The 14,807-nt window shown below is 43.2% G+C and overlaps 1 protein-coding gene across 2 annotated transcripts in view; it reads left to right on the top strand.

Moving 5' to 3' along the window:
* The window catches only part of JARID2 (jumonji and AT-rich interaction domain containing 2), a 233,018-nt gene that overhangs the window by 202,619 nt on the left and 15,592 nt on the right, over positions 1 to 14,807 (top strand). For both annotated transcript variants that reach the window (XM_068396444.1, XM_068396445.1), the window contains exons 8-12: positions 3,193 to 3,692; positions 8,904 to 8,996; positions 9,433 to 9,551; positions 9,714 to 9,784; positions 10,631 to 10,745. In XM_068396444.1, the coding sequence (XP_068252545.1) occupies positions 3,193 to 3,692; positions 8,904 to 8,996; positions 9,433 to 9,551; positions 9,714 to 9,784; positions 10,631 to 10,745 (898 nt within the window). The remainder of the gene's footprint in view (positions 1 to 3,192; positions 3,693 to 8,903; positions 8,997 to 9,432; positions 9,552 to 9,713; positions 9,785 to 10,630; positions 10,746 to 14,807) is intronic.

The raw sequence follows: 14,807 nt of genomic DNA on the forward strand, positions 1-14,807 counted from the left end.
AGGACACGCTTTTCTGTTTAAACTGTTCACAACACTCCCTGCCCCCGCCCCCCATTTTAAAACTTTATTTTATATCACATATGGTAAGTGAGTGAAAATGCATAAAAGCACACAAAGAGATTTCAGCATTTATGGTGAACCGATGCAGGGCACAACAGAGAAATGACAGAATTTAAGGAGGAGGAATGAGAGTTAGCACTCTGTTGCAATAGCTGTGCAAAAACATTCAAGGAAATCTGAAAATTAAAATCACTCAAGCAGCAATAAGTGAACATTTTGTATGCCTAATGTATGCAATGGTTGTATGCTAATAGAGAAGAATAATGAATTAAATTTACATTGGCAAGAGGGGGAAGAAAATGTGCAAGGCAGCTCGATTAACGTTCCTGGAACAACGTTAACTTTTTAATGAAATACCTTAACCCTGCATTAAGAGGGCATTACTGTTAATTATTTGTATTTAAGCACCTAAAAGCCTAATTAATAGTCAAGGATTCTGTTCTGCTGGGTGCCATATAGCCAGAGCAAACAGTGGTCTCTTATAAAATTTGCACCCTATGTATACTTTCTGCAGTTAATTTCCTACCTATCTTATGTTTAAAGTTAAAAACAAAATGGAGAAAAGAAACTGGAGATCATCAGTGTACAAAGATGAGAAATCTGTTGGTTCCAGCAGGAAAAATATAAAATAATCTGTGGTGATAAATGCACGCTCATTTAAGCAGACACGTGTACGTATCCCTCCTTTCAGGGCCAAATCACATTTCCATTGAAGTAAGTGGGAGTTTTGCCAATGACTTGTGTTGTGCCAGTGTTTGGTATTAAATACATACCTTAAGATTTCACTTTTTTTTTAAAATGAGCTTGCTCTCTAGGCAATTTAAAAATACTCCTAACTTAGTGAAGTTAAGACAATAAAAAAAAAAAAAAAGTCAAGACACTATTTCTGCGTAACGTGCCAGGTCTCCTATTTAAGGCGTTTTGCTATAGGTGCTTATAAACGGGGTTAAAACTCTTTTTTTTTTTTCTTCCCCCACCTTTCAAGGAAAGTTTAAGCAACATGCTTAGGTCAACGCTGGAAAACATCAGCCTGAGATATAAATGCTTCCAAAAGTGGTGACTGTGTGAAATGGAATTATAATTGAGACCATTTCGTAAACCTTAGCTGTAGCTGGCCCTGTGGAGGATCTGCCAGATACGCGAGGCTCCGGTTGAATGCTGTGCTACTTGAGCTCTAATATTGCGGAGTGATTATGAGCGATCATTCCGTGATGTGGGAGAAAATCACATTTCTTAAATAGCTCATAAACAGTGTTGAAACTAGGACCTTAAGCTGGGCGTGCACTATTTGTCCCACTGGAGAACACGTAAAGCGTCAAACCTGGACCACACTTCTTTCGAAGTTAGGAGTATGTTACTCAACTTCATGTAGGTCGCTGAATCTACTGGGATGGAAAGCCATCTTGAATTATGCTTTCACCTTATTTGTGAACTGTGCATATAAAACACTAGACCAAAAAAGTAACAGCCAGCAACAGAGGCCAGCTTGAAAGTTATTTTATGGAGAAGATTAAAGAGGAAGGAAAGAAAACATTTCAAACTTGTTTTGTGTGGGTTTTTTTCCAATGATGTTTACCTTTTCTTAGCTTCATGACTTTTTGAACCCCCCCAAAAAATTACTAAATTGGATAAATCTGCTGCCCCATGGCTCTGCCTCCACCCTTGTCATATGCTCCTCAAAGCCTTACCCTTGGTTTTGGCTGCAGACAAAGTCCCTTCCCCTCTTTTCACACCTTTGCCCAGCGCTGTGCGGGCAGCATTAGCGAGCAGCTGCTGACGCTGCTCTGCCTCAGTCTCTACTGTTGTCATCCCAAAATGTTACATGCAGGTTTAAACTCCTGAGCTTCCCTCCTTACTGGATTGGCACAAGTGAAGAGGGGGAAGGAAAGGGGAAAATTGGGATCCGCTATGAAGCGTCTGAGATGCAGCATAGGGTAGTTTGAAGAAAGTAATACTGCTTGCAGTTGCATGCAGGATCACATGACTGGCCCTTAAGATGCTGTAGCTGTGCATCTGACAGTAAATATTTACCATAACGCTGCTTCTTGCACTTCTCTGTTGTATAATAGCTTTTCTAAGTGCTCTGAAATGGCTATGCCACAATGACTTTTTACTTTTCTCAAAGAAAAAGGGGAAGGAGAGACAATGTGGCGGCAGTGATGTGGAAGCAAGTTTTGTATTAATTCTCATTTTTCCTTCAGCAGTGCCCTGTTGAGTTGTAGGTGGTCTTTGGTCCGTTTCTTTTTACTCTTTCTACTGATGATTTATTTCTGTGCTTTGAGAGTATTTACAATGTTTCTTTTATTGTTCGTTGTCCATTTGGCTGCTTTTTATGCTGCATTTTTATTTTTTTGACTGGAGTGTGAAATGTGCTAGTCATCTTAAAACATACAAAACATAATGGAGTATAAAATATGGATGACCTCAAGCTGGAAAAATAATGCTTCTGGAACTTTTTTATGCAGTTGCAGGCACCAACCCCAAACAATCCCCCACCTCCCTTGTTTTTTTCTTAAAGGATTTTTCTACCTGTAGTGAAATTAATGATGTCTCTGTGCTCCTTTTAAATACTGTGTTCAAAGTATTGTGCAGACATTAGATAATCAATGTTTCACCTCCGGAAAGGATAGGTACTTGTCTTGTTGATTGCCAGTACCCATCTTGACACTTGTTTTGCTTCTTCCCGGTATAAACCATATGTGGGACTGGTGACAGGTGAGCGGAGGGTGGGAGTGTGTGGGCTTTTAAAGAGCTGGGCAACTCTTGTCTCCCTGGCCACTGGGTAATAACCAGGGGAGACGTGTGTCAGGTGATAGCAGGGGGTGCTCTGAGAAGGGAATGAAACTCGAGGAGGAGAGCAAATTTAACCATAGGGAAGGCTATTGCAAATATCAAAATATTATCTGCTGAATGAATTAAGCTAGCAAAAGTGACACATGCCTGTCTTAGCAGGAGGCATACAAGATAGAGACAAGCCTGCTCCGGTGCCCAAGTGACCGGAGCTGTACAGGTGGCATGTCCCGTACGTGCCCAGCCTGGTCATGCGCTTGATGCGAGCTGCCCACAGCTTTCCTAACCTGCTCCTGTGTTTCCCTTTGCCCTCCTCTGCTGCCTGGCACATGCGGACCCCAGGAGGCTGCGAGCTCGACCTGGCCTGCTTCGTCCAACTGATCAACGAGATGGGGGGGATGCAGCAAGTGACTGACCTCAAGAAATGGAACAAGCTGGCAGACATGCTGCGCATCCCCAAAACTGCACAGGACAGGCTGGCCAAGCTGCAAGAAGCCTACTGCCAGTACTTGCTCTCCTACGACTCCCTCTCCCCCGAGGAGCACAAGAAACTGGAGAAGGAGGTCTTGCTGGAAAAGGAAATTTTGGAGAAGAGGAAAGGACCTTTGGAGGGACATTCGGAGAATGCCTACAAGTTCCATTCCTTGCCCCGGTTTGAGCCCAAAAACGGACTCATCAACGGCGTGGTTCACAAAAATGGCTTCCGCAACAAGTTAAAAGAGGTCGACATCCCACTGAAAACAGGCAGGCGGCGGCTCTTCGCTCAGGAAAAGGAGACCACGAAGGAGGACGAGGAGGAGGAGGAGGGAGTTCTTAGCGACTTACACAAGTGTATATACAAGGTAACGAGGCGGGCTCTGCCGATTTTGTTTTGCAGAACTGATGCTGCTGTTGTCTGGGTGGCATCCGGGTGCAAACCCCGCCGGCTGGGGGGAGCCAGTGGGCTGCCGTGCCACCCCCAAGGCAGCAGCGCAGTCAGCGGCTATCACAGCTGGGCAGCCTGGTGGCTCTATCCTGATCTGCCTGGCTCTCGTGGGATGTCTGGAAAAGGTGGAAGGCATTATTGTTGTAATGAGATGCGCTGGGCTCTGCCCCTCTTCGTCTCCTTGTGAGAGATTCCCTGAATAGTTCTGCCCAATTATCCTTGCAGACACAGTTTCTATTTTCATTTTCTAGTGACATGTAAGGTAATGTTCTGCTTTCTCATCCTGGCTTCTTGCAAGTCTCTTGTTGAGCGAAGTAGTGCTCCACATCAAAACATCACTAGAAATACTACTACATTTAGAAAGGACAAATTGAAATGCAAACAGTATTTTCATCCACGATGCCAGATTTTGTTCAGCAATAACATCACATGGATGCTTAGTCCTCCACATATCAAGTACATCCGTTTATGAAGGAATGCTGACTCTTTCACTGTATTTTATTTGGCAGCCTTCTACTCTGAAGCAGGACTTGGCACTGCAGCTCGCAATGCAATTTTGAGTTGTGTTGAATTGTGTAGCCATGCTCCGAGAGGAATATTGTGTTGAGTGTCTGTGCCCAGTAAAGGAATATGCTGTTCTTCCCCTTCCAATCTTGCTTCCATCACCAGGAAATGAAGCCAGATAGCCCAAAGTGGCTTATTGTTAAGCTATATAGGGACTGCATGAGCTCATGACTTGAGCTTTAAAAGCTTGCTTCACGTTTCTTTTGCAGTCTGTTATGATTTGTCAGCCCAAAAATTCTTTTACTTGGGGACTCTGGCCTCAATCCCACCTTTGAAAAGCAATCTCTCTGCTATGCTGCTGTTGGAGAGAAGCTTATCTAATGACAGCAGCATTTGTGAATAGTGAAGTGGCATTTCTGTGCTTAATATCCTGTGCTTAATGATGTTAAATGAAAAATTTGATACAACTTACCCTGACTGCTGTATGAACAACCTCAAACCTGGTGGGGAAATGCCTCCATCTTCTTTTCCAGTGCAAGTCCCAAGTTAAAGTTTAGACGATACAAAGTAACTCAAAAAGCAAGATTGGGATTTGTGAGAAGTATCCTAATCAGGCTTAGAAAATAAAAAGGCAAGCAAGCAAAGGGCAGCTAGTATAAGCAGCCTGGGTTTACTGAGCCGCAGGCCTTTACCTCAGAAGGCTGAGAGCTCCAAAATTGCTGCTGCTGCCCAAAAAGCACTGGCAGTACTGACAGCATCAGACCCTGTGTGAGTCCAACAAATACTTTCGTTCTGATTATAGAAGCTGTTAGAGACAAGCACTGCTGAGCCTGCGGGCCGATGCTCTCCCCACCCACCAAAGCAGGTGGACATGGAGCCGTTCAGGCAACGCCTCATTGTCTGCTGTGGTGCTGGCAGCTTCCTGGGCACTGGGGCTTGCCCAGTGTGGAGACTGGGAACTGCAGTCACAGGCCATAGACCAGGGAGAAAACAGGGAAGCAAATCTGTGGTGGGTTTCTGGAAAGATCCCTGCTGTGGATCACCCTGTGGGACTCCTGGTCAGTCTGAGTGCAGAGAGGCACGTAGCTTCATTTTCACAGCACATGGGGGAAAGCCCTATAGAAGGACTGATGCATGAGAACTGGCTGTGTCACTTAGAGTGAGCCTCAAGATGTAGAAATTATAAATTATGCAACAATCTTGATGTACCAGAGTAACCCACAAGGCTTGTAAAATGACTATAGTTCATCACTAGGCTTTTTAATAAGACTGAGGTGAGGTGGTGCTGGCTTATGGATTTAAGCAGAGGGTACTTCATGGCATTTTATGAAACAAGTCTTTTAATGCTGCATTCTCTTGTTTTTCTTGAATGATGGTATCCTTCTGTGCGTGTATCTGCGGACGGGAGAGTGTTCTTTACCTGTTAACACGTTTCTGAGAAAATCTGAAATTTGTTTAATAGCACATGTCCTCATGTTACAGTTTCCACAGATGATGGGATTGTAATGGTTCCTTTCTAAGGCACATTGCTAATTCTAATTAAAAATAAAAAACCCACACACAAACCCAAAATAAAACCCCACCCCTTTGATGAATGCTCAGGTAGGTAGGTTGAGGGCTGGAGGAGAATATCATAATCATATGGCTGTAGTCCAGATGAGGCCATAAAATCTATGCTTCAGACCATGAAGAGGCCATACATTTAGGATTGCACACAGTAATTTCTGCAGTCAGCACATGCTTGAGCTGGAACATGTTTTTAGAAAGAGACATCCAGTCTTCCAGGAGCAATTACCACCATATCGCATGTCAAGGTTAGAGTAAATCTCCTTTGTGTTTGGCTGACTTTCTGCCAGGGCTCCCAAATTATTTTCAGTGTTCCTCGTTTTCAGGCTGTAAGACCTGCTGTGCTTTTAAGTGTGTACTGCAGGCTGCTGTGCTTGCTTTCTTTACTCTTAAATGTATAGCTTTTCTACCTGACTAATAAAATGTCGTCATTTGTAAGTACGTGAAGTAAACTGCTGCCATCGAAGAAGGATCTGCTGCAAGATTTTCACTCTCCTCTTCCTTCCCCAATTTTAGCTCTGAAAATATTTTGAAAGTCTTTACTGAAGCTGACTGAAAACAGCATTTGTTTCCATACAGAACAAACTGAAGGTTTATTAGCAGACCCGTTAGAGGGACGCGCAGAAGAAATCACCAGCGCAAGTTTTGCCAGCCTTCACGTGAAACTATCCCAGAAATCCCATGCTGAGCTCTCTTCAGCTGGGGACTCGGCGTTTTCAGACTCTACTTAACAGGAGTCCCTCCTTCCTGCCTGTGACTATTGTGAAATCTCTGTTTTCTGCTCATATTTATGGTTGCTTTAATGTCTTTTAACATTCGTAGCGTTGCAGTGTCCTGCTCTGTCCCTTCCCTGCAGGCTTGGTGGTGGTGGTGGTGCTCTGGGTTGGCTCTCACAGCCAACACAGAGGCCATGGAGAAGAATCAGGAGAGGAACTAGGAAATTTTATTCCTTAAACCTTCCTCTGTCATATTGTTGCAGCAACAGAGACTCTGCTGAGTAGCTTGAAGCTCCCAAGACAGTTGTTGAGCTGTTGATATATTTTTGAGGGCGTTGAAAAGGGCATTTTACTCTTCAGCAGTTCATTTTGTGTTCTGGTTAAAACGCTCCATTACAGAATTTTAAATTCTTTTCTGAGTTGGCATTAGAAAATTTTATGAGATCCCTCAGATTAAAAAATACGGACGAACAACAGGAACCGATAACAAAAACCCCTCAACCGTTTAATTTGTGTTACAACTTTCAGGAGACTAAAAAGATACCAAATTGTTGATAGAGGAAGAAATGGGTATGTGTAATTTTAAAGAGCTGAACTGTTCAGGTTTTCCACTTTCTTTTTTCTTGCTTGCTGCATATCTGAAAAATGGAAAGACACAGTTAATCTTGGAAGATGAGTCCTTATTCTTGTTTTTCTGTGTAAGATGAGAGGAAGAGGCAAGTAACTGAAATGAGGAAGCTGCTGCAGAGCATGTGTTGCTTTGCGAGCAGTGAAGTCTACGTTCAAGTGTGATGACTGTTGGTGCGGGCCCTGCATTTTACGAGAGATTTTGTGGTAAAAGGCTGCCTCAATAAATGATTCATGAGGGCATTAAAAGATGAAGGAAATTGCTTATTGTATCACAGAGCATCCAACTCTGAAGTTTATGGGAATCAGAGGGCCCCAGGCCCTGGGCATTTCACAAACTTTTTTGTTACAGCTAATTATGCTGCATTCAATTTAAAAAGTGACAATGTTACAACTGTAGGAGCATGGCAAAGTGATAGACTTGGCCTCTGGGGGAAAAGCTGCTTGTATAGCTGTTTCTAGTTTACTCTTGGGCATAGTTCTTAAATAAATTAAACACAAGAAAAGACTGAGGTGGTTTGGCACATCTGTTTCATAATTGAAAAACTAGAAAGGTAATAGTCTGAGTAATAAACTGTTCATTTACATGGAGTGTTTAAGTCTCTGGTTGCTCAGATGGGCAACCAGTGGACATGATGAGAGTTAGAGGAAGGAGTGGTAGGTCTGGCGAGGGGGCAAAGATATTTTCAACTTCATGTTTGCAGAGCAATGCTAGTCTCTGCCTGCAGCAATGCCCACAGACCAGTATGGCCACAGCAGCTAGCGTGATGCCTGCCAGCTCTCATGGCTCACAGCTTCCCAGGATGTTTCTTCTGCACTGGAGTGGAGAAGGCGATAGGGTGTCCTGTCTGGGCATACCATGTCTGGGCTGAAAGGAGCGAGGGGGTTCTCATATTCCTGCCTTCAGAGGATCCTTCCCAGAGTATCTGGTATTATAGGTATGTGTGACAGCAGGTATCCAGATACTTGGGTATAGCTCAAGCAGAAAATCAAGTCAGATCAAATCAAGTCAGATCCTCTTCTCGTACAGCTCCTACAGCAGTGCCAAGAAAGAGTGCACTAATTTGGCAATTTTACTGTGTTTTACTTTTCTCAGCCGTGCAATGACAGGTCCGGGTTCCTTGCATTTGAACTGTTTTTGTTGAGGTGAGCATAACTAGTTTTTGTCAGCAGGTGATTACAGTAATCTTGGTAGACTCTGCTGTTTGTGACCCCCTTCCATCACGTACAGTACTAGTTTGATGCTGAACGTTTCTGTGAATTTCTGAAGTCTTTTTCACCTGTTACTCTGTGTGTAAAGAACGTAACCCCATGGTCCTTTGATCACATATTGGATTTGATTGTAAAATGCAGGTAGGGTTGCCTACCGAGTCCTTTGCAACCTGTCGTAGAAAGCTGGGCCACATCCATCTTCTGTATGTATCAAACATGGAGCGTCGTGCTGGACAAAGCAGTGTACGTGGCCTTCTGGGAGTGTTCAGTTGACCTTTTAGATGATTGGTTTGATGATTTGATGTGATTAAATTTCTGTATCTTTTGAGGTATTTTCCTTCAGATAAGAAACGAGCTTTAGACCCACACGTGTTCTGGAGACATTGTCCTCTTTCCCTCTGTCGTGATCTGGGATTGGGCATGTAAGGAAGAGACTGAGGCCAGGAGGAATGGAGGCACCTTTTTTTAATTTTTGCTTCTAATTTTATTTTCTTTTTCCACAGGGTAGGTCTGTTTCTTTAACAACCTTCTACCGAACAGCAAGAAACATCATGAATATGTGCTTCACGAAGGAGCCTACAGTAGCTGAAGTGGAGGTGAGGCCAACACAAGGGGTGGTAAAAGTTTTTATTTCAGGGGATTGAGTATGGGGATTCAGTATAGTTGACGTTCAGGCATTACCATAAGCAGTTTAAGGCCGTCTAGTGTGGGAGAAAAATAAATGGTTAGATAGACATGGTACTGATTCTTCCTTTTAAATTTTTTTGACATTTTTAGTAAAAGTTTTGATGAACTGAGGGAGAGAAAGAAGTCATAATCTGTCGTGCTGAGGCACAGAAGCCAAGAGGATCTAAATTCTGTCTTTCAAATTCATTGTTACTTTTAAGTATTTATATTCTTATTTTTAAGCAGTGTTTTGTGTTGAATTACACTGAGGTCATGAAAACTCTGTAAATTTCTGGGGTTTGTATTTTAATGAGAGATACCCTGTTCAGTGAATTAAAAATGCGTTACTGTTTTCTCTTACCACAGCAAGAGTATTGGCGGATAGTGGAACAGAAAGATTGCCACGTAGCAGTGCATTGTGGAAAAGTAGATACCAACACACATGGGAGCGGCTTTCCCGTGGGAAAATCTGAACCATTTTCAAGGTAAGGTCACCAAATCCACCCACTTTGTCGACTCATGCCAGCTGCCCCGTTGTGCTGAGCAGAGGTGGGGCCACGAGGCCAGCAGGGCAGCTTGGCGCTGGGGATGTTGGCACCAGGAACACGCACTGACATGTGTCTGCCTCTGTGTCGCCTCTTGAACAGGCATGGGTGGAACCTCACAGTCCTTCCTAATAATACAGGATCCATCCTGCGACATCTTGGTGCTGTGCCTGGTAAGCAAGTCTCTCTTCTATGTTTCCAGCAGCCGTAAGTGTCCTGTAAATGTGGTGGCATAGTCACCAAAGTCTTCTCCCTCTTTGTGGCCTCTCTGTTTGCTGGCTGACTGGGTAGACATGCAGTTGTATGTAGCAGGTGGTATTTAAAGGAGTGAAGGCAGATGTGCAGTTTAACAATTAATGAATAGCTGAGACCGCGTACCTGGGAGGAACTGGTTGTGCTTGCAGTATCCCTTTCCGTTGTTGCCAGTACATCGATGTTCTACCTTTGTGTCACAGTGATGAAGGACAGAGCTGTGCAACTTCCTTACTTGCAAACCTAGGCCGTAGTGCTGGGCAAAGCAGCACACAAGTTTTCTAAATGAATTGTTGTGAATGCTCTAGCTGCACATGTGCCATTGCAATTTATTGGTAGAAAAGTTAGCTGAAAGAAAAATTCAGTCGCCTGTGCAGGTGTTGAGCCTGAACAAACCAGTTGGGAAACAGGATGCATGTTTACAAGTACGTGTACGCTTGACAACATGAAGCAACCTCATCTGATCAATGGCACTGAGCTTGAATTATGGGTATTTGTAAATTCTGTAAAGAATAAAAATTTTTTACAGCTATTAGAAAGCACATATGTTCAAGGGCACTGTAATTGTCTGGTAGATACTTTGTTAGTGGAAAGTGCTGAATTTGTTAAATTATTCTTTATGAATTATTCACTGTGGTAGGAAGACTTAAAACTTAAGGGTCAGCTTGCAGGTAGAATAAGATTTTTCAACTGAAATGCCCTCTCAAACTGTCTTTTAATTAGAAACTGCAGTTACTCAAAACTCATTTTCAATCTCTTTGTTTTAGGAGTGACAATTCCTTGGCTAAATATTGGCATGGTCTTTTCTACCTCATGCTGGTCTCGAGACCAAAATCACCTTCCATACATTGACTACTTACACACTGGTGCTGATTGCATTTGGTAGGTATTCCTGTGTTTTGTTTTCTTCATGTTCACTGCAGTGGCCCTCTGTAGGCTGGTGTTAACAGCAGCTTGTGTAGTACCTTTTGCGTGAATGAATCTCACCAAGAAGGTCCAGTAAGATTACAGATTTAATGGAAAAATGTAGTGTAAACTGAAGTGATGAAACACCCTTTCCTGGAAGAAAAGTTTCACTTTATTTTCCATGCTCTGTTCTGAGATACTTAGCAATAAACTGTTTCTGCTTGACATAGGGTTTAATCTATGGGAAGTTTTAATGACATGGAAGCCAAATGACAGCTAGTCAAGGTAGGCTTCCCTTAGGCTGACAGAGAGATGCTTGTCAAGCTGTTCCATATTGTCACTTGTAAAATGATTGAATCCATGCTCTGACTAGGCACTGCTTTCTTATTTCATGCAAAGTATCTTGAACTCTGTATCTACCAGGTCCCTAGTATTTTGTCATATGTTTTTTTTATTATCATATGATAATTATTTTTAATATGACTACACACATCATTCTAGTGTCTCAATTTGGACGTCACCAGTTAGCTGCCAGCTACACTTCATATTTTGTAGACACTTCAAAAAATAGACTTAACACTCAGCTTATCAATGGTTTTGAACATGCTGAATCCTTCCTGAATTCAGTGCGTACGTGCTGCTACAGATGATGATGAGTTAGATTGCAATGGAAGTACAACAGCTTATGGAGGGATTAGAGGAAGAAGGTTGCTGCTGGCATGTCACGTGCATTTCTGACGCATTCCTGTGATATTGATGTTATTACCCAAGAGGATCATCAGTGAGAAGATGAATGATAAGCAGTGTAACTGTATTTCTCAATCAGAGAAAATGCAATAAACTGAGAAGAAAAGCTATTTAAATGGTGCCCCCTGCAAAGGTGAGAAGCTGGTTCCCTTTCAGCAGTTTCAGCAGTTCCCCTCTGGAACTCTGAACTATGGGAGCCTTTGGATCTTTGTTCAGTGTGATAGGAGAAGGTCTGCAGGGCCTCCTTTGCATCCAGAAGTCCCCATGGTGGCAGTGGCAGTGTCAACTGCTCTTCTTTCATGTGCAAAGTGTGTAATATGGTCATTACCTTTAACTCCCACATTTCTCAGCTGCTGACCCAACTGCCACTGGGAAAGCACATGGCCCGGAAAAAAGGATTTGAAATTTTGGAGGAAACCATTAAAGCCAGAGCTCCTCTCTCTAAGTATTTTAAGTTGGAGAAATGTTCTGTATGTGATTATACCAAGGGGTGAAGGTAAACACTGGATTATGCTGCAGGCCTGGGAGTTTGTCACTTTCTGTCATGGCATTTCATGACTCCTTTCCCTCGTCTGAATCAGAAATCTGTAATATTTTATAATAGTATACTACAAGGACAAATTACTGAGCAAGCTGTGTTGTCCTCAACATTAGGTGAGTCTTTTTCTCTCTATGAGGAGCTCCTGCTTTAATGGTTTCCTCCAAAATTCCCCTAAATAAGTTCTGAGGCCACTCTTCATAGTGTGCATGTCAAAACGTACCTCTTGGGATTGAAAAGGCTTGAATGCAGCCAGCCAAAGTTTTAGGAAAGGCTACTATTTCTGGTTTTTCCAAGCCAAGAAGAATAAAACCAAAGCAGCCATTTATTTGTTTTTTCTTGATGGGCTTACTTATACACATGAGTATGTAGCTGCAGGTGCAGTTGTGATGATTGCCTTGATGAAACATGGATAGTAAGCAGGAATAACTCCTAAGAAGGAAGAAGCAAAACTCTTTTGTCTGTAAAAGCTATTCTTTGGCAAGGCTGCTAGGCGGAAGTGTCAGGCTAGTATTCATTATTAACTCATTCCAACTTTTAATATTGCAATAAAGTACCCAACTTTATATTGAATTCAATAACTCTAGGTCTGGTGAAATATCTGGAGTAGCCCTGACAGCATTGCTTTCAGTGTCTGCTTCAGTGATAACAAAGGTGGCCACTGGGCACCAAAGCTCTCCTCCATCTTGCGAAGTCCACCCAGCATCCAGAAACCTTCTTTTCCAAGGACAGATCCCTGTGGTGCTAAAATCAGTGGTGCTTTATTTACCTGCAGATTGCTCAGGTCACTGTCTAGTCTCCCAGGTTTTATCTCCTGAAAACAGGGGAGAACTCCATTTTCATGCAGGGCAGAGGTCAGTGACCTAACCTTTTAACTCTGGAGGGATCCTCAGTGCCCATTAAAAGAGAGAAGAACATCGTCTTCTGCTCAAGACACTCAGAAGTCTGGGTTGGCTGCTCACTTCCCATTTTTATAGGTACATGAAGAATTGCAAGTGAGTGAAATTGTAGCATACGCCACAGTTGCAAAGGATCTCCATTCCCCTCAGTCCTGCCAGTAGTCAGATAGTCCCATGCACTTCTGTGCTGCCCCTCCTTTTCAGACACCCTTCCCGTGCTTTTTCCTGAGACCATCTTGTGAGGCACTGCATGCTTGACTCTCTCAGCTATTCCAGCTATATTTTCTGACTCTAAAAGGAAAGAGTGGGCTCTGCCATGTTCTGGGTTTGAATGTAAAATATTTTCATCACCATTTAAAATCTGTTATTATAGTGTAACTTAGAGTAATATGCTACACACATGCAGCTGTTCTGCAGCTGTCACTGTTAGCAACACAGGTACTGCAAAGTATTTGATACACAGCATGCATTTAAAATTGCTGTTGGGACTTGATCCTTATCAAGATGAAGTTCTTCCACTTCAACTCTCCATAACGCTAGGATTTCTTAGCAAGGTCCTAATCATTGTCAATATATATGTAAGGAGTCAAGTCTGTGGCAACCAACTCGTTATAGCCCTTACTGTGACTACAATTAGCTGTACGACTAGATATTGTCACCTCTTCTGGCTCTCGGCTTGAAGATCAACAAAGACAAATCAAAGTCATCATCCGTACAGTGAGCAGCAGCGAGATGTTCAAGTCATAGGAAGTACAGCCTTCTACAGACTCATCAAGCAGGATAACTGTATGACATGCACGGAGTTAATATTAATGCACGTTACAAGCAAATATCCTGACAAGGTCTGTAAGGACAGCAGATCGCTTTATGAAATTGGTGGAGGGACCAGATGAATGACAAGAAAACTGCACCCTTTCCCAAAAATCTTTCCAGATTCATTCTCTTCTCTTGTTGCCAAGTTTGGAAAAACTGCTCTGTGTGTGTGTGTGTGTCTGGTGTGGAGGCAGATGGGCTTCAGGTTGAGGTCTCATTGTTTAAAGTGAACGGAGATAAGTCATGATAAATCTGGAGATGCTTTTCATTTTCCTGAGCATAACAAACCCAAATAGTAATGTCACAGATAAGGCCTAGCATGACAGCAACTCAAGGCAGGTTTGGGAATCCCAGGATTTGCACTGTTTCCCACCAAGCTGCCCTGCTCAGTTTGCAGTTGTCAGGTACCAACTCCCAGATCTTGGGAACAGGTATCTCCCGGGTAGACATAAACCATTACCCTTCTGACAGGGTACAAGGAAGAGCAGCGGCAAATTGTCACCATATCGCCTCCCTGCATCCAGCAAAATAGCATTTCTGGATGTGTGAAGCTAAGACCTGAGGCTCCTACGTTATTTCTTGTCGCTTCTGCATAGGGAGCACTGCTGGCAGTGAGCACAGAGAGGACTCCTTATTGCAGTCTACAACTACCTGAAGGGAGGTTGTAGTGAAGTGGGAGTTGGCCTCTTCTCCCAGGCAACTAGCGATAGAACAAGAGGACACAGCCTCAAGCTTGGCCAGGGGAGGTTCAGGTTGGACATTAGGAAGAATTTCTTTACAGAAAGGGTTATTAGACATTGGAACGGGCTGCCCAGGGAGGTGGTGGAGTCACCATCTCTGGATGTGTTTAAGAAAAGACTGGACATGGCACTTAGTGCCATGGTCTAGTCAACAGGGTGGTGTCAGGGCAACGGTTGGACTCGATGATCCCTGAGGTCTCTTCCAACCTGGTTGATTCTGTGATTCTGTGACAGCTGCTTCCTTGGCTTCTAAAGGAGAGGAGGATGTGCAGCTTGGGGCATATACCCAACAGGGTTTTAA

The sequence above is a fragment of the Nyctibius grandis genome, chromosome 3, assembly GCF_013368605.1.
Source record: "Nyctibius grandis isolate bNycGra1 chromosome 3, bNycGra1.pri, whole genome shotgun sequence".
Lineage (NCBI taxonomy): Eukaryota > Metazoa > Chordata > Aves > Nyctibiiformes > Nyctibiidae > Nyctibius > Nyctibius grandis.